We start from the raw sequence: 19,379 nt of genomic DNA, 5'->3' as shown, positions 1-19,379 counted from the left end.
GGCAATGCAGTGGGCAGGACCATGTGAACCAGGGGTGCACGAGTGAGCCAGGGGAGGCGACCGCACGGGAGGGCCTTGCCTTGTAGCCTTGGATGTTCCCATTCTGGCTCTCCGGGGGTGGTGGGTCCCACGTGACCTCCAGCTGGCTGGCTGTGAGCGGGGTCACCTGCACATTCTGAGGGGCCATGGCCGGGGCTGAGGAAAGAGCAATGCGGAGAGAAGCTGAGATGTTCATTCAGAGCCGGCCCAGACCCTCGCCCACACGCCCATGGGGCTCGAACATGCCCTAATTCCACTGGGAACCACCTGAGAGATTCTGCCCTGGGCCGTCACCCCGGCTTGGGAGTCCTTGGACAGTTACGTCCTGGGATCCGTGGCTCTGTGTCCTCCCAAGAGCTCTCAGCCCTTTTATGCCAGGGAAGACCACAAATCCTTCCCATACGATGTTCTTAAATGCATACAATAAAATATATAGAATTGCACAGAAAAATGATTATAGAGACACAGCAGAGTATTTGAAACCAAAGGTATGAGATCATAATCCACGTGCTTCTTGGTTAATACCTGACCAGGCTTAGGGGCTGGTCTGATGGCTGCTGTGAGATCAAAGCATTGGTGGGTGAGGATGTTAACTTGAGGTCCCAGCAATGCCTGGGATGTGACAGGGTCACTGCGGCTCTATCGGCGAGGGAGTCACAGGACTCCTGACTGCTGTGGTTTTTGTCACTAATATTACTGATTGAGATTAGAGAAAAGATAGCTGTGTTCCCATGACAGGTTCAGGCATCCCTAGCTATGAAGCCCTGATCTAGATGAAGTTGGTCCAGATACACAGAGTTGTCCCTCTAAGAGGGACAGGAAGCTCCGATGTTTGAGAACATGGCTGCACTTTGCTCTCTGAGGCCAGCTCTGGCTTCAAATTCTGAGGATCCAGTCTTCCCCTCCAGCCCCCTCGCTCCCCCTGGGGAGGAGCTCACTGGGGTGCTGTCTGCGTCCGCAGGGCTGCATGGCACACGCAAACCAAAGGACACATGCGGATGGTGTGGCCGCACCTCCGCGCCTCACCACACCGCCATTAGTGGTATGGCCGCACCTCCTCCGCGCCTCACCACACCGCCATTACGGGTGTGGCCGCATTCTCCGCGCACCACCACACCGCCATTAGGGGTGTGGCCGCACCTCCGCACCTCACCACACCGCCATTAGAGGTGTGGCCGCACCTCCGCTCCTCACTACACCGCCATTAGAGGTGTGGCCGCACCTCTGCACCTCACCACACAGCCATTAGGGAGTTGGGAGCACACGCCTGCGTTCCAGAACGTCTCCGTCCTGTCTGCCCCGTGCCAGCTTCACACTATCTTTGAATTCCACGCTGCGCACTTTCTCTTGACGGCCTATTCTCTGCTATGCCTTCCTCCCACTGGGGCTCTCCCGGCTGTCCATGACCTGGGACCTGGGGAGCTCCAGGGCAGCCGTGCAGGGGGCCTGGCTCCCGGAGGCAGAGGCCAGCCGAGCACTCCTCTCCGCCTGCCGCCAGGGCTGCGGCCCAGGAGTGCAGCCTTTTGACCGAGTGTCTTTACGGACCATCGATGGAGACGATAAAACAGTCGCTGTCCGAGGGAGATGACCCAGCACCCGGCTCTCCGGAGAGGCCTTCCTGGGAGAGACTGACCTCAGGACTCGCCCTTTCCCCATCACCCCCTCCCCACTTTCTGCTCTTTCCCCTCAACGCAGAATAAAATAGTAATTAACACCCACTCAGCCTGACACCAACTATTTATTTTGTTCTAACTGTGTGGTTTCCATATTACCACTGCCCACCCTGCCGTTAATGGAAATGTTAATAGCCCACACCAGGTTGTTGTGACAGATGCTCAGCCTCATTATCAGAAATTCTTATTTACCGCTCCATTAAACAACAGAATCACACACAAAAAAATTCAATCAAAACTAACTGGAGGAATTTTAACAGCCACATTAATAATCCAAAACATAAATAAAGTTAATGTCTTTCGCATGTTTGCCATCGGCAACTCCATTGCAAAATTACTGTTGTACAATTAAAATGTAAAAGGCAAAATTGAGCGCGGCCATTACCCTGGTAGTCGGTGAGACATCGCCCTCCCCCCGCGACACCCCCAGGGTTTCTTTCCAAAGATGGCCAAACTCAGCACGCCCATGACAGCTCTGGACTTGGATATCCGCCTGTAGGAACTGGTGGGATATGTGAGCTCCAGGTGAACCCCCATAAATTAGGGGCCTGCATGCCCCTTTGTATGGGGTGGACACGAGCTGGGCAAAGGCCCCTGGCCCTGTCTCAGGCAGCTGAGCCGCACTGCCGTGCCTACCAGTAATGCCACAGCAAGGCACTTCTGGACCGTAAAATTACTGCAGGCAACAAAGCATTTTTTGTTGACAACAGCAGGGAAGAGAGAAATATATGTCAACACTGAGCAAAGCACGTCGGTTTGGAGACTTATTTTTTGCTCCTGAAAGCCGCTGGGTCTCCACCCTGACAGGAGAACCTGACTTTCAGGAAGGCTCTGCTATTGACAAGCCCCGGTGCAACTCTCATTCTCCGTAAAGAGTGTGCAGTTTGGGAGCCACGGAGCATCTGATTGTCATTCGTTTTTTGTTTTCCCACCTTAGCATCTGCAGTGTAAGGATGACATACATACCAGCTTGGAAGCTTTTTTTAAAAAAAAAAAAAAAAATACATGAAATTATTTTTAAAAAGCATTTTAGACTGGCAATTGCTGGCGTCTGCTGCTAGGGAGATTGCCTGCAACAGGCATTTAAAGGGTAAGGTGCAAAGCTGGGGTTTTCTCTGGGGTCTCACGCTAAGGCTACGATGCCATCGCAGAGTTGAGTGACTCAGGTCCTTGGTGTGATGGGTCCTGTTCCCTTGCCAGGGGGCCTCTGCGGCCTTGGAGAGGGATCTTGCCGAAGCAATGAGAGACAAGATTTCAGGACTTCTGGAGGGACCCACACCTGACAGCCATCGTGGAATTCCTGACATTTCTGCAATGTTCTGGAACTCTGGCTGGTTGCTTGGATGGCCTTGCATGGTTGGGCGCTGGGGGCTGAGCCGGGTTATGGCATGGCTCTCCCGGGGCCTCCTGCCTCTGCGGGAAGGGGTGAGCAGGATGCTATAGCCAAGCCCCAAACAGCAGCAAGGAGAGCGTTCTGTTGCCTCGCCCAACCTCCCTGGGCTCGCCGTCCCTAAGTGGCCAGCAAGCTTCAGCTGGATCAAAAGCAGCCGCTGGGACACAGTGGCTGCTCTGACTTACTCTTAATTTGCTGGTGGGTGGAGAGCACCAGCAGCTCATGGTTCTAACTCCATGTCCCACAAGACCCAGGGTGAACCTGGGCCCTGTACGGCAGGCCTGCGCTGCAGCCCCCTCACCTCAGGGTTTAGGAACCTCTGCTGCAAGGTGAGGCAGCTGGACAGGCACCGGTGTGGCTCAAATCTCAGGAGAAAAAAAACAAAACAAAATGGTTCTACATGGCATTTGGTGGAGCAGTGGAGGCTTCAGAGAGTGAGGGAAAGGTTTCAGAGCTGTAGGAATTAACTCTGCAGGGAGAATGATGCTCATTCATTCAGCCTCCGCCCACTCATTCAAAACATTCACCGTCCACCAGGCGGAAGGTCATCCATCTGATCTGGGGACAGCGACACGGCCCTATGACTCGCAGTCGCTCCAACTGAGGGAGGACTGCACATTTTCCCCTTTGGTGCCACGTGACCAAACAACTTACTTTCTGGAGAGTCACATGGCCTGCAATCTTCTCTTCCAGCAGCCCTGAGGCTGGCCAGTCACATGGGGGCTACTCCCCCTACCAGAGTCTTGGGAGGAAAACGGCAGGTAGTAGAAGAGACAATGCTGGCACTCGGAGGGCGGCAGTGGGAGGGACCAGCACCACTGGCGGGACCAGCCCTTGGAGGTTGTTTGTTATCCCAGCCTAACGCTGCCAAAATCTTCCTGAATATTAACCAAGGTCTAGGCCTCAGGCTGAGGGATAGGTGGACACCAGATGTGAAAGACAAGTTTCACCAGAGAGGGACACGCATCACAATAATCACGGTGCCAGGCGGAGTGTGAGGACAGGGTCAGGGGCCCAGAGAGCATGTCCAGCTAGGGATGTGGATATTTCCTGGAAAGCAGAACATCTGGCTGGTCCTTAAATAACAGGGAAGATTTGAGATGTGACAGTGGGACAGGGAGCAACGGCACTGCTGACTATAGAAATGGAAGGAGAAAGAGTAGAGGGGTGGGAACATGGGGTGCATGTTAGGTTCACACCAGACAGGTGGTCATCCTACTGCTAGAGCCACTCTGTGCCATGCCAGGCGTCTACTCTTGCCAGAACCACCCTGTGCCATGCTAGGCATCTGCTGCTGCCAAAGCCACCCTGTGCCATGCTGGGCGTCTGCTGTTGCCAAAGCCACCCTGTGCCATGGCAGTCATCTGTTGTTGCCAAAGCCACCCTGTGCCATGCTGGGTGTCTGCTGTCACTAGAGCCACCCTGTGCCACGCCAGGCGCCTCCTGTCACAGGAGCCACCCTGTGCCATGCCAGGCACCTGCTATGGCTAGAGCAGTATTGGACCAGGATAGACCATGCCAGATTTCTACTTTCAGTTTCTGTAGCCCATTGACTGACTGTTTGGGTAAAGCAAGGTTTTAATGGGTAATTTGAGAATCAATGTTAATGTTTTAATATAATGAAATAATTGTTTCTTTATATGATTTTTTAAAAGTTGTATATTCCTCAGTTTGCTTTAATGACATCAACATTTTCCTGGTGAGATTCTCTTTCTGATTTCCTATGAAACTATGGGAAATAGAATTCTCTGATCTAATTTACCTTCTCAGCAAATCTTGCCAGCAATCTGCTCCCCTGAGCAGGGGGACCTGGAGACAGGCTCTGTTCTGGGTGATTCTGTAGCTCGGGAGGCCTTCTCAATGAATCAGGAGGTTTAAAGGGATCACCCTGCATCTTCTCAGGTGGGGACAAGTGAGAGTTGGAGACAGAGGGCAATGACTCAAGGCAGAAGTGCAAGAAAGCCAGCAGCAGAGCCTGAGCAGGCAACCCAGGAAATGCAGAGCCCCATGTCTGGGCAAGTGCATAGCCCTAGGAACAAAGGACACGGTGCCTGGTGCACCCCAGCTGGCTGCCCAGCCCACCAGGAGCTTCAGGTCCCTACATGAGCTGAGGGACGTAAGGGCTTTATTGCCACTATTCAACTCTGCCTTCCTATGGCAGAAGCAGCCTCCAACAATCTGTAATGCATGGGCGTGGCAATGTTCCAATAAAACTTTATTTACAAGAACAGGTAATGGGCTGGATTTGGCCCCTGAGCTGTTTGCAGATCCACCTCCTGGTACTTACGCCCTTGGGAATCTCCTTCTCTTGAATGTGGGCTGAATACGTGGCTTGCTTCTAAGGAGTAGAATGTGGCACTGCTGTGACTCAGCAACAAGAGCCTGTGCCATCTCTCCTGCTCACCCGCTCTTGTGGTCTGGCCAGCCCATGCTAAGGAAGCCAGCTGCCATGTTGTGAGAGGCCCCATGGAGAGGCCCTTCATGGCAAGGAACTCAAGTCCAATAGTCCACGAAGAATGGAATTCCATTAGCAACTGCATGGGGGAGCCTGGAAACGCATCCTTCCCCGGTCGAACTTTCAGAGAAGACCACAGGCCTGGTTGACACTGTGCCAGAGACCCTGAGGCAGAGGACCTACCTAAGTTGTGCCCAGATTTCCAGCCCACAGAAACCAAGGTAGGAGATGTGTGTTGTTTTAGGTTGCTATGCTATGCTGGGATCATTTGTTACATGGTAACAGGTGACTGATACATCCCACATGTAGCTCCAGCTCCTCTAGGAAGGTGCCAGCCTCAGCCAAGCCTATGCACATTTTGAGGTCTCCAAGACCGCCTGGAGTTTGGTGCAGCCCTTGCCATGAATGTTGGATTTCATGGTGTGGGTGTGCAGGTGATAACCCATTGTCAGGATCCTCATGTCTTTACACACAGCCAGACCCAGCTCTGGGCGGGGCACTATAGGTACACAGAAGAAATCTAAGAGATGCTCCTGGCCTTTTTTGTGGGGGTGGGGGCGAGATGGAGTCTCATTCTGTTGCAGAGGCTGGAGTACAATGGCACAGTCTCAGCTCACTGCAACCTCCGCCTCCCGGGTTCAAGCTATTCTCCCGCCTCAGCTTCCTGAGTAGCTGGGATTACAGGTGCCTGCCACCACACCCAGCTAATTTTTGTATTTTTAGTAGAGAGGGGGTTTTTATTGGCAGGTGTGTCAGTGAGGATGACAGAATTCTAGAACTGTGCATGGGTTAATCTGAGTGGTTCACTGAGTACAGGTGCCTCAAGAACACAGAAGAGGAGGAGTTGCTGTGTGCTCTAAGTTCTGACTGAGCACAGGGATGTGTGGAGATAAAGGGAGAGCACTCCAGGTGAGGGGCTGAGAGCAGCGCAGGTGTGGCGGCTGGGGCAGGGGACACTCTCCTTCCATAGCCCCGGGGGATGGCCTTAGTCTGCTCTGCTGTGACATGGCAGCTGCAATCCTAACAAACCGAGTGGCTTTAAAGACTGTTTTAAAAGCAGTTCTTTCCATAGGAAAAGGAGGATGAGGCCAGAGAGCTTCAGACTCATGATAACAAAGATATTTGTCCTATAGATATTTCCATTTTAAAGGTTAGCTCTGAACCCTCATTACTGCTAGACAACTCTGGCGTTTGATTTCGTCCAGTAATGATCTTTGCTTCCCATCATCAGGAAATAGTGCTTCCACCTCCTTATCAGCTCAACAGCCATCATCACCCACTGTTATGATAAATAAAGTTAAAAGCCGCTCGAGCCAACCAGCTCTGCGGGTTGCGGACTGTGTTTGCTTCCAGGCCCGTAGTTAGTCCCCATCACAGGAAGATCCGGGTCCTCACAGATCATGACGGCATCACAACCGGTGGTGTTCCTCCACGGTGCAATCCACAGCCCCTAACTCATCAGCTGCATTATATGCAGTTTGTACACGCAAAATTCAACCTGTTGGAGAAAGATTGTATTCTCCTTTTAGAAAACTGAGGCCAGGTACGCTGGCTCACACCTGTAATCCCAGCACTTTGGGAGGCCGAGGAGGGTGGATCACCTGAAGTCAGGAGTTCGAGACCAGCCTGGCCAACATGGTGAAACCCCGTCTCTACTAAAAACACAAAAATTAGCCAGGCATGGTGGTGTGTACCTGTAATTTCAGCTACTCTGGAGGCTGAGGCAGGAGAATGGCAGGAACCAGGGAGGCGGAGGTTGCAGTGAGCCGAGGTCACGCCACTGCACTCCAGCCAGGGCGACAGAGCAAGACTCTGTCTCAAAAAAAAAAAAAAAAAAAAAAAAAAGAAAAGAAAAGAAAAAAGAAAGAAAAAGAAAGCTGAGGCTTCGAGGGGTTAAGTCAGAGGCCTCAGAATGAGCTCAATATGAACTTGGATCTGCCTAACCCTAAGGTCCAAGCTGCTTCTCTAAGGTGGGAGTTGCACAACTTTAGGTAAAGGCCCAGATAGTAAGGATGTTAACTCTGAGGGATGTAAGGGCTTTGTTGCAACTATTCAACTCCACCTTCTATGGCAAAAGCAGCCTCCAACAACATGCATGGGTGTGGCGGTGTTCCAATAACACTTAATTTACAAGAACAGGCAATGGGCTAGGCTTGGCCCCTGAGCTGTTTGCAGATCCTGCTCTGAGGCAGAGGAAGGAAGTGCAGGAGGGCTGGGATGACAGCAGAGGCCTTGACTGGGAGCTGGTGCGTCAAGTGCAAAGAGCCCTGGGGCAGAATTCAAGGCACCTGGCCCAGGTGTCCCAGCCAACACCCTGCGACTTTGTCCCCATCCTTTAACCCTAGAGCTGTCAGGAGTGCAGTGGGAACTGGCAGCAGGTTCTGGCCACTCTGGGACCCCTGTGAGGGGCAAATGAGGGGGGTGTGTGATGGGTTTGGGCCGCTAGCAGAAGGTGGCATTTCTGTGACACCCTGCAGGTAACAGGAGCTACAGGACGTTTCCGCAGAGGCAGGTGACGTGACATGAGAGGCCCTACGGGGCAAGTGAGGCCAGGAGGACACAGGCTGGCTTCACGCCCTGAGTGCCCACGTCCTGAAGCCCTCTGTCTCAGTGCTGATTTGATTCCACAGGGCCTCGCTGCCTCAGATGCAGTGGTCAGGGCTGTGCGTCCTGGTCCCACTGATCAGCTGAGCATTCCTGGAGGACCCTCTGAAACCATCTGCACTTTACTTTTTCTCACCTGAGAAATGAGAGTAACCTTTAAGCCCTGCCTCTGCATGGGTGTAGGAAGCACCTGTCGTCTATGACAAAGGAGACCACCGCAAGCAGTGGGTGGGGGCCTCCCTGAGACTCTTACAGTCCTCCCACATCCGAAGGCCAGGAGCGCCTGCGCCAGACACCAGGTGATCTCTGGTCCTCAAGGGGAAGGTCAAACGAACACTGTTTACAAGACCCAGGAGCAAACGAGGGTGGGAGAAACAGGCCAGGCCAGCAAAGAGCTGCAGGACAGTCAGCCTGACGCCAGCACCAGGCATTCCGCTCCCCTGTACACCATCGCAGAAGCTGTGGATGGGGTTTTACAGCCTCACATGAGCCGAGCCCGGCTGGCTATTAGGCCTTGACCGCAAAGCACCCATTCGTTTTCTCCTTGTGGGAGAATGTTTTCAAATAACTTTTGTTTTTTCTGAGATGGGGTCTTGCTCTGTCTCCCAGACTGGAGTGTAGTGGCACGATCACAGCACACTGCAGCCTCAACCTTCTGGGCTCAAGTGATCCTCCCACCTCAGCCTCCCAAGTAGCTGGAACTAAAGGCATGCGTCACCATGCCCATCTAATTGTTTCTTTCTTTCTTTCTTTTTTTTTTTTTTCAGAGATGAGGTCTTGCTACGTTGCTCAGGCTGGTCTCAAATCCTGAGCTCAAGCGATCCTCCCACCTCGGCCTCCCAAAGTGCTGGGATTACAGGCATGAGCCACCACGGCCCGCCCCAAGAACTCTTAACGAGGGCAAAGTACCACCAGTCTCTGTCCCGGCCAGCCTGGGTCTCCTTGCTGCTCTAACCCCAGGTGGGAGAGGAGACCAAGGTTTCACGTTTACCCATGTGGACTGCACAGCAGATCACTGGAGGCCACTCCCATTATTTCTGTTTAATAAGATGAAAAGTTAAATAGCATGCTCCAACAAGAAGCAAGGCTGGAGTTCAAGTCTAGACGATCTCATTCCAGGGCCTGACTTTCCTAGCTATGGCCTCAGCATCTCTGGTCTTGTCCTAAAGAGTAAGGGGAAGGAGAGAGGCAGCCCTTGTTAGCCAAGAGTCAACATCCATCGGATAAATCCTCTCCAAATGCTTCTCTGCTAGGTACCATGAGAAGCACTGGCTCATGAGGTAGGATCTGTGTGCCTGGGATGGCATCAGCCACTTGTCCTCACGTGGTGCATGGTCTAGAGCAGGCCACAGGCAGGTCAGCAGGCAATTCCAGCCCTCAGGGTGGGCTCTGTGCTGGGGATGAGCCCAGAGCACTGTGGGGGTGAGCAGCAGGGCTACCCAGGCAGTGCCTGGGCCTAGGAGGGCTCCCCTGGCCAGCTGCATCCAGGCAGAGACTTGAACAGTGGAGAGGAGAGTTACGGCGTGGAGAGCAAGGGGCAGGGAGGGGCCAGCAGCTGAGGTGGAAGAGGCTGTGTGTTCAAAGGCCCGGGAGAGATGGCACAGCACGTCCAGGGGACTGAATGGCTTTAGAGATCAGAGGTTTCTCTGGGAAGGTTTGAAAGCAGAGAGTGAGACAGTCAAAGCTGTACATGAGAGAGATGGCTTTGGCTGTAGCTAGGGAGTGCACAGGGTGTGGGGACCCAGCCCAGAGGAGCTTCTGCAAGGACACAGGCTGCAGAGGGTGGTCTGAGTGAGGGCGGGGCCGCAACAGGGAGAAGAGTGACAGAGGCAGACCTGTTGGCAAGGGCCTGGAACCTACCAGTCGCAGTGACCAGGGAACCAAGCAAGCCAAGGCCTCGAGGGGTTAAGTCACATCCCCCATAATGAGTGAGATTCGAACCTGAATCTGCCTTGCTCTAAGGTCCACGCTGCTTCTCTAGGCTTGGACTTAACGATACTTTCAGTAAAGGTCCAGACAGTAGGGGTGCTAAGCTTTGAGAGACTGAAGGGCTTTACTGTAACTATTCAACTCTGCTTTCCTAGGGCAAAAGCAGCCTCTGACAATATGTAATGCCTGGGTGTTGTGGAGAGACTTGGGCTGAGGCTGGGGTTTCTGTCATGGATTTTGGGGTGGGTGGAGGCACCCTCCCCAGGGCACATGTGAGCAGGCTTGTTGCCACCGTGGCTGCTGCTGCCGAGAGACTGGGGAGGAGCAGCGATGGCTTCATCCCCAGGCAGAGCTCCTGCGGCACTGCTTCGAGGGCCCTCTGTGGATCTGGTCCTCTCTGCAGCCCTGCAGGCAAGGAGACTGAGCCCCAGGGAGGCAGAGTAATTTACCCAGGGTTATGGGGACACAGCCAGGAGCCAGACCAAGGCATTCGGGCTTCTAAGTGCCTGCTCTTGACTATTACACAGAAACTCAATTTTGGACAAGTTGGGTCAAGGAACTTGTGGGTCTGCCCGGCAGAGATGCCAGGCAGACCGTGAGACTCGCAGGCCTGGGTTCCCCAAGAGACTCCCAGGCGGGAGGGGACTCATTTGGGAGCTGTGGCTCCAGAGGCAGGTGAGGATGGAGAGTGACGTGGGGAAGGGACCGGGGAAAAGCTGAGCCCCAAGGAACCCCAGAGAGAAGTGGAGCTGCAGCAGCCAGGGCAGAGTGTTCTGGAAACCAGGCAAGGAGTCGGCCTCAAATCGAAGGCCAGGGCAAGACCGGGGATGCGAGCACCCACTGGACTCTGCAAGAAGCAGCACATCGCGTGACTATAAGAAATCACGGTGCACCATTTCAGAGTTGCTAGAAGAGGAGGTTTTAAATGTTTTCACCACAAAAATATGATAGAATGTGATGTGATGCAGATGCTAATTAGCCTGATTTAATCATTCCACATGGTAAACATTACTTTGTGCTCCATAAATGTATATGATTATTATATGTCAATTAAAAATACAAATTTTTTTTTTCTAGAGCAGCTCACAGATTTGCATCATGGTTTCAATGGCATGGGCTGGGGCTGACAAGTCTAGAAGGACAGAACTGTGGGCTGTCAGAGCAGAAAATTCCAGGGGAATTCAAATGCTGACTAGATAACCGATTACACTAAGCGATTATTATTAATTTTCCTAGGTGTAAGAATGACTTTGTAGTTATACGTTGTGATGGTTAATACTGAGTGTCAACTTGACTGGATTGAAGGATTCAGGGTATTAATCCCGGGCATGTCTGTGAGGGTGTTGCCAAAAGAGATTAACATTTGAGTCAGTGGGCTGGGAAAAGCAGACCCACCCTTAATCTGGTGTGCACCGTCTCATCAGCTGCCAGTTAATATAAAGCAGGAAGAAAAAACGTGAAATGAGTGAGACTGGCCTAGCCTCCCAGCCTACATCTTTCTCCCATACTGGAAGCTTCCTGCCTTTGAATATCAGACTCCAAGTTGTTCAGTTTTGAGGCTCGGACTGGATCTCCTTGCTTGCTCCTCAAGCTTGCAGATAGCCTATTGTGGGACCTTATGATCGTGGAAGTTAATACTTAATAAACTCCCATATATATGGGAGTATATATATATATATATATATGGGAGTATATATATATATATATATATGGGAGTATATATATATATATATATATGGGAGTATATATATATATATATATGGGAGTATATATATATATATATGGGAGTATATATATATATATATATGGGAGTATATATATATATGGGAGTATATATATATATATATGGGAGTATATAGATATATATGGGAGTATATATATATATGGGAGTATATATATATATGGGAGTATATATATATATATGGGAGTATATATATATATATATGGGAGTATATATATATATGGGAGTATATATATATATGGGAGTATATATATATATATGGGAGAGTATATATATATATGGGAGTATATATATATATGGGAGTATATATATATATATGGGAGTATATATATATAGGAGTATATATATATATAGGAGTATATATATATAGGAGTATATATATATATATAGGAGTATATATATATATATAGGAGTATATATATATATATATATATAGGAGTATATATATATATACACACACACACATATATATCTCCTATTAGTTCTGTCCCTCTAGGGAACCCTGACTAATACAGATTTTGGTACCAGGAGTGGTTCCAGAAAGACAGAATATTCAGGATGGAGTTCTTCTGTTGGTTTTGGGGTTTCTGGAGTTGGCTGCTTCATATGATTAGATCCAAAAATGCTAAGGACTCTACTTCTAGTAGTATGGAGAACGCTGATAGTCCTTGGCGTGAATTGTTGAAAGAGTTATGCAAAATAAATGCATTTGACACTCCTGATTCACCGCTCGTGAGAGGCAAGGGGTTTAGGGACTCTATACATAATACCTTTGACCATGTGTGGAAAACCAAGAAACATAATGAAGCTGGTTGGTTGCTCCTAAGTTCAGTGCACACAGTGTTGAAAGAAAATGATGAACTCAGGGATTGTCTTCCAGCTTCAGAAGCAGATACTGAATCTCAAATCCGCTAAGATTGCCTTGAGTGAGAGTCTTCACTCCTGTAGAGAAAGAGCTGAAACTGTGGAAAAACAGACACAAGCTCTTACCATGTGAGTGGCTGACCTGCAAGTTAAGGTGCATGCACAGCCTTGCCAGGTGTCTACTCTTAAAGAGAGGGCATTGACTGAAAAAGAATGGGACTCTGCAACTTGGAATGGGGATGTGTGGGAGGACCTTGATGAAGCTGGGGACACTGAGCTTGTAAACTCTAATGAACCTTTTTTGCCAGAAGGAACAGCTTCCTCATCCCCAGTAGTGGCAATATCCCAGCCTATTGTTGGTCCTTGTGATCATGTAAGTTAATATTTAATAAACTCCCCTTTATATATATATTATATATATAAGTATATTTATATTAATATATTTATATATAAATATTTTAACATATTTATATTTTAATATATTTATATATTATATACAAATATTTTAATATATTTTTATATTATATACAAATATTTTAATCTATTTATATATTATACATAAATATTTAAATATATTTGTATATAATATACAAATATTTTAATATATTTTTATATTATATATAAATTTGTATTTTATATATTATATAATATATATTACATATTTCTATATATTATATAATATATATTACATATTTCTATATATTATATAATATATATTACATATTTCTATATATTATATTATATATTACATATTTCTATATATTATATAATATATATTACATGTTTCTATATATTATATAATATATATTACATATTTCTATATATTATATAATATATATTATATATTTTTATATATTATATATTTATATATAGCCTATTGGTTCTGTCCCTCTAGAGAACCCTGACTAATACATATGTTAGAGAGTTATTGTAGGGATATATAGTAAAAGTATTTGTGAATAAAATGATATGATGTTGTAAACCTCTATATATGATGTCTGAGAGCTGCTTGAGGATCACATGGGAGGGGAGTAGGTGGATGTTTGGATGAAACCAGACTGGCCATGGTGCCTTGTGGTTGAGCTGGGTGGCGAGTGCAGGAGTGTTCTCGACATGGGCAGGTCTTGGAGATATTGTGGGTTTGGTTCCAGATCATTGAAAAAGGGAGTCACGTACATGTTTTGGCTTCCCAGTGCATATAAAAGCTATGCTTCTACTATACCATAATCTGTTCAATGTGCAAAGCATTCTCTGAAAAAACACGGTACATACTTCAATTAAAAAATACTTTACTGGCTGGGCGCGGTGGCTCACACCTGTAATCCCAGCACTTTGGGAGGCCAAGGCGGGTGGATCACGAGTTCAGGAGATTGAGACCATCCTGGCTAACACAGTGAAACCCTGTCTCTACTAAAAATACAAGGAATTAGCTGGGCGTGGTGGTGGGCGCTTGTAGTCCCAGCTACTTGGGAGGCTGAGGCAGGAGAATGGTGTGAACCCGGGAGGTGGAGCTTGCAGTGAGCCAAGATAGCGCTACTGCACTCCAGCCTGGGCGACACAATGAGACTCCGTCTCAATAAACAAACAAACAAACAAAAACCAAACAAACAAAAAATTTACTGCAAAAAAGATGCTGTCACAGAGACGCAAAGTGAGCACATGCTGTTGGGAAAATGGCACTGACAGCAGGGCTGCCCCAAACCTTCCATCTGTAACTGACACAGTACCTACGAAGCACACTAAGACCAACTGTGAGGAGTGTGATGCGCCTGCACTTGTCTGTCTCCTTCTGTGTATGCTTGAGATTTCCCTAACTAGAAGTTAAACAACAGAAAAACAGGCAAAGAGGGGAAGAGTTCTCTTGGAAGAGAGTGTGGCTGGAGAGGAGGAGCAGGGCGAGGGTTTGAGAGAGGCCTGGGGGTGGGGTGAGAAACTGCCGTCAAAGCCCTTTCAAATCTGCTGTTCTGGGTGCACTCTCAACAGTGGGTTGGGTGTGAACCCCACTTCTGTGTGGGACGTGGGGCCCTGGGAGGGGTTGTCTGCCCGGCCACACCTGTGGAGACGGCGCTTCCCTCCTCTGTGGGGATAGCCCAGCTTCTCCTATGGTGCAGAGCCCACCTGCAGCGCCCCGTCCACCCTGAGCTCTGCCACTCACAGGAGACCCCAACCCTTGCAGACTCAACCCCAGAGAAGGTCGCGAAGGCCCAAGCCGGTGATCCTCCCTCTCCCTGGCAGAGCAGCTGAAGGGCGGGCTCATGCCTCGGGGGAGCAGCTGAAGGGCAGGCCAGTACCTCCGGGCTCTCTCGCTCCCTTCGGTGCCAGCAAGTTGCTGAGCAAGTGGGTGCTGAAGAAAGGCCTCCAGTGGCTGCCAGCGTGGCGACCTGGTGGGATCCCAGAGAAGCTGGCTAAGGAGTGAAACTCAGGACGGTGAGAGGTGAGGGGGACGGTGAGAGGTGAGGGGGACGGTGAGAGGTGAGGGGGACGGTGAGAGGTGAGGGGGACGGTGAGAGGTGAGGGGGACGGTGAGAGGTGAGGGGGACGGTGAGAGGTGAGGGGATGGTGAGAGGTGAGGGGGACGGTGAGAGGTGAGGGGGACGGTGAGAGGTGAGGGGATGGTGAGAGGTGAGGGGGACGGTGAGAGGTGAGGGGATGGTGAGAGGTGAGGGGGACGGTGAGAGGTGAGGGGACGGTGAGAGGTGAGGGGGATGGTGAGAGGTGAGGGGGATGGTGAGAGGTGAGGGGGATGGTGAGAGGTGAGGGGATGGTGAGAGGTGAGGGGATGGTGAGAGGTGAGGGGATGGTGAGAGGTGAGGGGGATGGTGAGAGGTGAGGGGATGGTGAGAGGTGAGGGGGATGGTGAGAGGTGAGGGGGACGGTGAGAGGTGAGGGGGACGGTGAGAGGTGAGGGGGACGGTGAGAGGTGAGGGGGACGGTGAGAGGTGAGGGGATGGTGAGAGGCGAGGGGGATGGTGAGAAGCGAGGGGGATGGTGAGAGGTGAGGGGATGGTGAGAGGTGAGGGGATGGTGAGAGGTGAGGGGATGGTGAGAGGTGAGGGGATGGTGAGAGGTGAGGGGGATGGTGAGAGGTGAGGGGATGGTGAGAGGTGAGGGGATGGTGAGAGGTGAGGGGATGGTGAGAGGTGAGGGGGATGGTGAGAGGTGAGGGGGATGGTGAGAGGTGAGGGGATGGTGAGAGGTGAGGGGATGGTGAGAGGTGAGGGGATGGTGAGAGGTGAGGGGATGGTGAGAGGTGAGGGGATGGTGAGAGGTGAGGGGGACGGTGAGAGGTGAGGGGATGGTGAGAGGTGAGGGGATGGTGAGAGGTGAGGGGGATGGTGAGAGGTGAGGGAGATGGTGAGAGGCGAGGGGATGGTGAGAGGCGAGGGGATGGTGAGAGGCGAGGGGATGGTGAGAGGTGAGGGGGATGGTGAGAGGTGAGGGGATGGTGAGAGGTGAGGGGGATGGTGAGAGGTGAGGGGGATGGTGAGAGGTGAGGGGATGGTGAGAGGTGAGGGGGATGGTGAGAGGTGAGGGGGATGGTGAGAGGTGAGGGGGATGGTGAGAGGTGAGGGGGATGGTGAGAGGTGAGGGGATGGTGAGAGGTGAGGGGATGGTGAGAGGTGAGGGGGATGGTGAGAGGTGAGGGGGATGGTGAGAGGTGAGGGGGATGGTGAGAGGCGAGGGGGATGGTGAGAGGTGAGGGGATGGTGAGAGGTGAGGGGGATGGTGAGAGGTGAGGGGGATGGTGAGAGGTGAGGGGGATGGTGAGAGGTGAGGGGGATGGTGAGAGGTGAGGGGATGGTGAGAGGTGAGGGGGATGGTGAGAGGTGAGGGGGATGGTGAGAGGTGAGGGGGATGGTGAGAGGCGAGGGGGATGGTGAGAGGTGAGGGGATGGTGAGAGGTGAGGGGGATGGTGAGAGGTGAGGGGATGGTGAGAGGTGAGGGGGACGGTGAGAGGTGAGGGGATGGTGAGAGGTGAGGGGATGGTGAGAGGTGAGGGGGATGGTGAGAGGTGAGGGGGATGGTGAGAGGTGAGGGGGACGGTGAGAGGTGAGGGGGACGGTGAAAGGTGAGGGGGACGGTGAGAGGCGAGGGGGACGGTGAGAGGCGAGGGGGATGGTGAGAGGTGAGGGGGATGGTGAAAGGTGAGGGGGACGGTGAGAGGTGAGGGGATGGTGAGAGGTGAGGGGATGGTGAGAGGTGAGGGGGATGGTGAGAGGTGAGGGGATGGTGAGAGGTGAGGGGGATGGTGAGAGGTGAGGGGATGGTGAGAGGTGAGGGGATGGTGAGAGGTGAGGGGGATGGTGAGAGGTGAGGGGATGGTGAGAGGTGAGGGGGATGGTGAGAGGTGAGGGGATGGTGAGAGGTGAGGAGGATGGTGAGAGGTGAGGGGGATGGTGAGAGGTGAGGGGATGGTGAGAGGTGAGGGGATGGTGAGAGGTGAGGGGATGGTGAGAGGTGAGGGGGATGGTGAGAGGTGAGGGGATGGTGAGAGGTGAGGGGGATGGTGAGAGGTGAGGGGATGGTGAGAGGTGAGGGGATGGTGAGAGGTGAGGGGGATGGTGAGAGGTGAGGGGATGGTGAGAGGTGAGGGGATGGTGAGAGGTGAGGGGGATGGTGAGAGGTGAGGGGATGGTGAGAGGCGAGGGGGACGGTGAGAGGCGAGGGGGACGGTGAGAGGTGAGGGGGACGGTGAGAGGCGAGGGGGATGGTGAGAGGTGAGGGGATGGTGAGAGGTGAGGGGATGGTGAGAGGTGAGGGGGATGGTGAGAGGTGAGGGGATGGTGAGAGGTGAGGGGATGGTGAGAGGTGAGGGGATGGTGAGAGGTGAGGGGATGGTGAGAGGTGAGGGGATGGTGAGAGGTGAGGGGGACGGTGAGAGGTGAGGGGATGGTGAGAGGTGAGGGGGATGGTGAGAGGTGAGGGGATGGTGAGAGGTGAGGGGATGGTGAGAGGTGAGGGGATGGTGAGAGGTGAGGGGGACGGTGAGAGGCGAGGGGGACGGTGAGAGGTGAGGGGATGGTGAGAGGTGAGGGGGATGGTGAGAGGTGAGGGGATGGTGAGAGGTGAGGGGATGGTGAGAGGTGAGGGGGATGGTGAGAGGTGAGGGGATGGTGAGAGGTGAGGGGATGGTGAGAGGTGAGGGGATGGTGAGAGGTGAGGGGGACGGTGAGAGGTGAGGGGATGGTGAGAGGTGAGGGGGATGGTGAGAGGTGAGGGGGATGGTGAGAGGTGAGGGGATGGTGAGAGGTGAGGGGATGGTGAGAGGTGAGGGGATGGTGAGAGGTGAGGGGGACGGTGAGAGGCGAGGGGGACGGTGAGAGGTGAGGGGATGGTGAGAGGTGAGGGGATGGTGAGAGGTGAGGGGATGGTGAGAGGTGAGGGGACGGTGAGAGGTGAGGGGATGGTGAGAGGTGAGGGGGATGGTGAGAGGTGAGGGGGATGGTGAGAGGTGAGGGGATGGTGAGAGGTGAGGGGATGGTGAGAGGTGAGGGGATGGTGAGAGGTGAGGGGGACGGTGAGAGGCGAGGGGGACGGTGAGAGGTGAGGGGATGGTGAGAGGTGAGGGGATGGTGAGAGGTGAGGGGATGGTGAGAGGCGAGGGGGACGGTGAGAGGTGAGGGGGATGGTGAGAGGTGAGGGGGATGGTGAGAGGTGAGGGGATGGTGAGAGGTGAGGGGGACGGTGAGAGGTGAGGGGATGGTGAGAGGTGAGGGGGCCTTTCCACATGCAGCAGGGGCACCGCAGCATGCTCCACACCCTTTGTCTACAGTGATGGAAATCAGATGAGTAATAAACCATCCCACCACCAACGTCTCCTGGGCATCTGCCGGGCTGTGCATGTGAAGCCTGAGCACCAAAGGGAACCTCGGTCTGAGGGCCAGGAGGACACCCACCGTGACCACCGCAGCGGAGGGCCTGGGGGCCAGGAGGCCACCCATGTGACCGCGGCGGGGGAAGGCCTGGGGGCCGGGAGGACGCCCACTGTGACTGCAGCAGGGGAGGGCCTGGGGGCCAGGAGGACACCCACTGTGACTGCAGTGGGGTTGGCCTGGCAGGACCTCAGGGTCCCTGGGGCCAGTCTCAGGAGTGAACTTGATTTTTCCTGCATACATAACAGGGATCCCCTGAAGGGTGGAAACAGAAAGTGAGGGGATGGGATTTGCATTTCACAAGGGTCACCCCAGCAGAAGTGTAGAGGATGGGTAGACACAGGCCCCAGAGGCTTCCCTGAGAGACCCCACCCAGAGAGGCCTGGCTAGGCTCACACCTGTGGGCACAGAGCCTCCCCGCCCTCCGCCCTCCGGCCCAGCATTGATAAGGCTGGTGTCAAGCCCATCCTCCCTCCGGGGGCTGTGTCTGCCTAGGGGCACCACAGCTCTGTCCTGGGAGCTCTCTGAGCAGCTGCTCCTATCACCCGCCCTTCAGCAAGAGGGTGTCCTGGGATAGCGGGATAGCGGGATATCGTATGCTGCAGAGAGCCTGAAGGAAGCGGTGGGTCCTGAAATACTCCCTGGCATGGGGAAGGGGTGGGCCAACCTCCCAGTTACTCAGCAGTGCCTGTGCACAGCCTGCTGTGGGCCGGGTGCAGCACACTGAAGAATCCCCCCACCGGGGAGGCACCTGCATCCCAGGATCTCTCCACTCTGCACTCCTTGGCAAGGGCTTCTTAGTGCGTT

General features: G+C 52.5%; 1 protein-coding gene across 4 annotated transcripts in view; it reads right to left on the bottom strand.

The window, feature by feature from the left end:
- Positions 1 to 19,379, bottom strand: part of SDK1 (sidekick cell adhesion molecule 1) — a 974,158-nt gene that overhangs the window by 62,413 nt on the left and 892,366 nt on the right. For all 4 annotated transcript variants that reach the window (XM_024241289.3, XM_054545732.2, XM_054545733.2 and 1 more), the window contains exon 36: positions 80 to 195. In XM_024241289.3, the coding sequence (XP_024097057.2) occupies positions 80 to 195 (116 nt within the window). The remainder of the gene's footprint in view (positions 1 to 79; positions 196 to 19,379) is intronic.

Source organism: Pongo abelii, chromosome 6, assembly GCF_028885655.2.
Source record: "Pongo abelii isolate AG06213 chromosome 6, NHGRI_mPonAbe1-v2.0_pri, whole genome shotgun sequence".
Taxonomy (NCBI): Eukaryota; Metazoa; Chordata; class Mammalia; order Primates; family Hominidae; genus Pongo; species Pongo abelii.
Note: the sequence above shows the minus strand (reverse complement) of the source record. Positions and strands in the feature narration are given on the sequence as shown.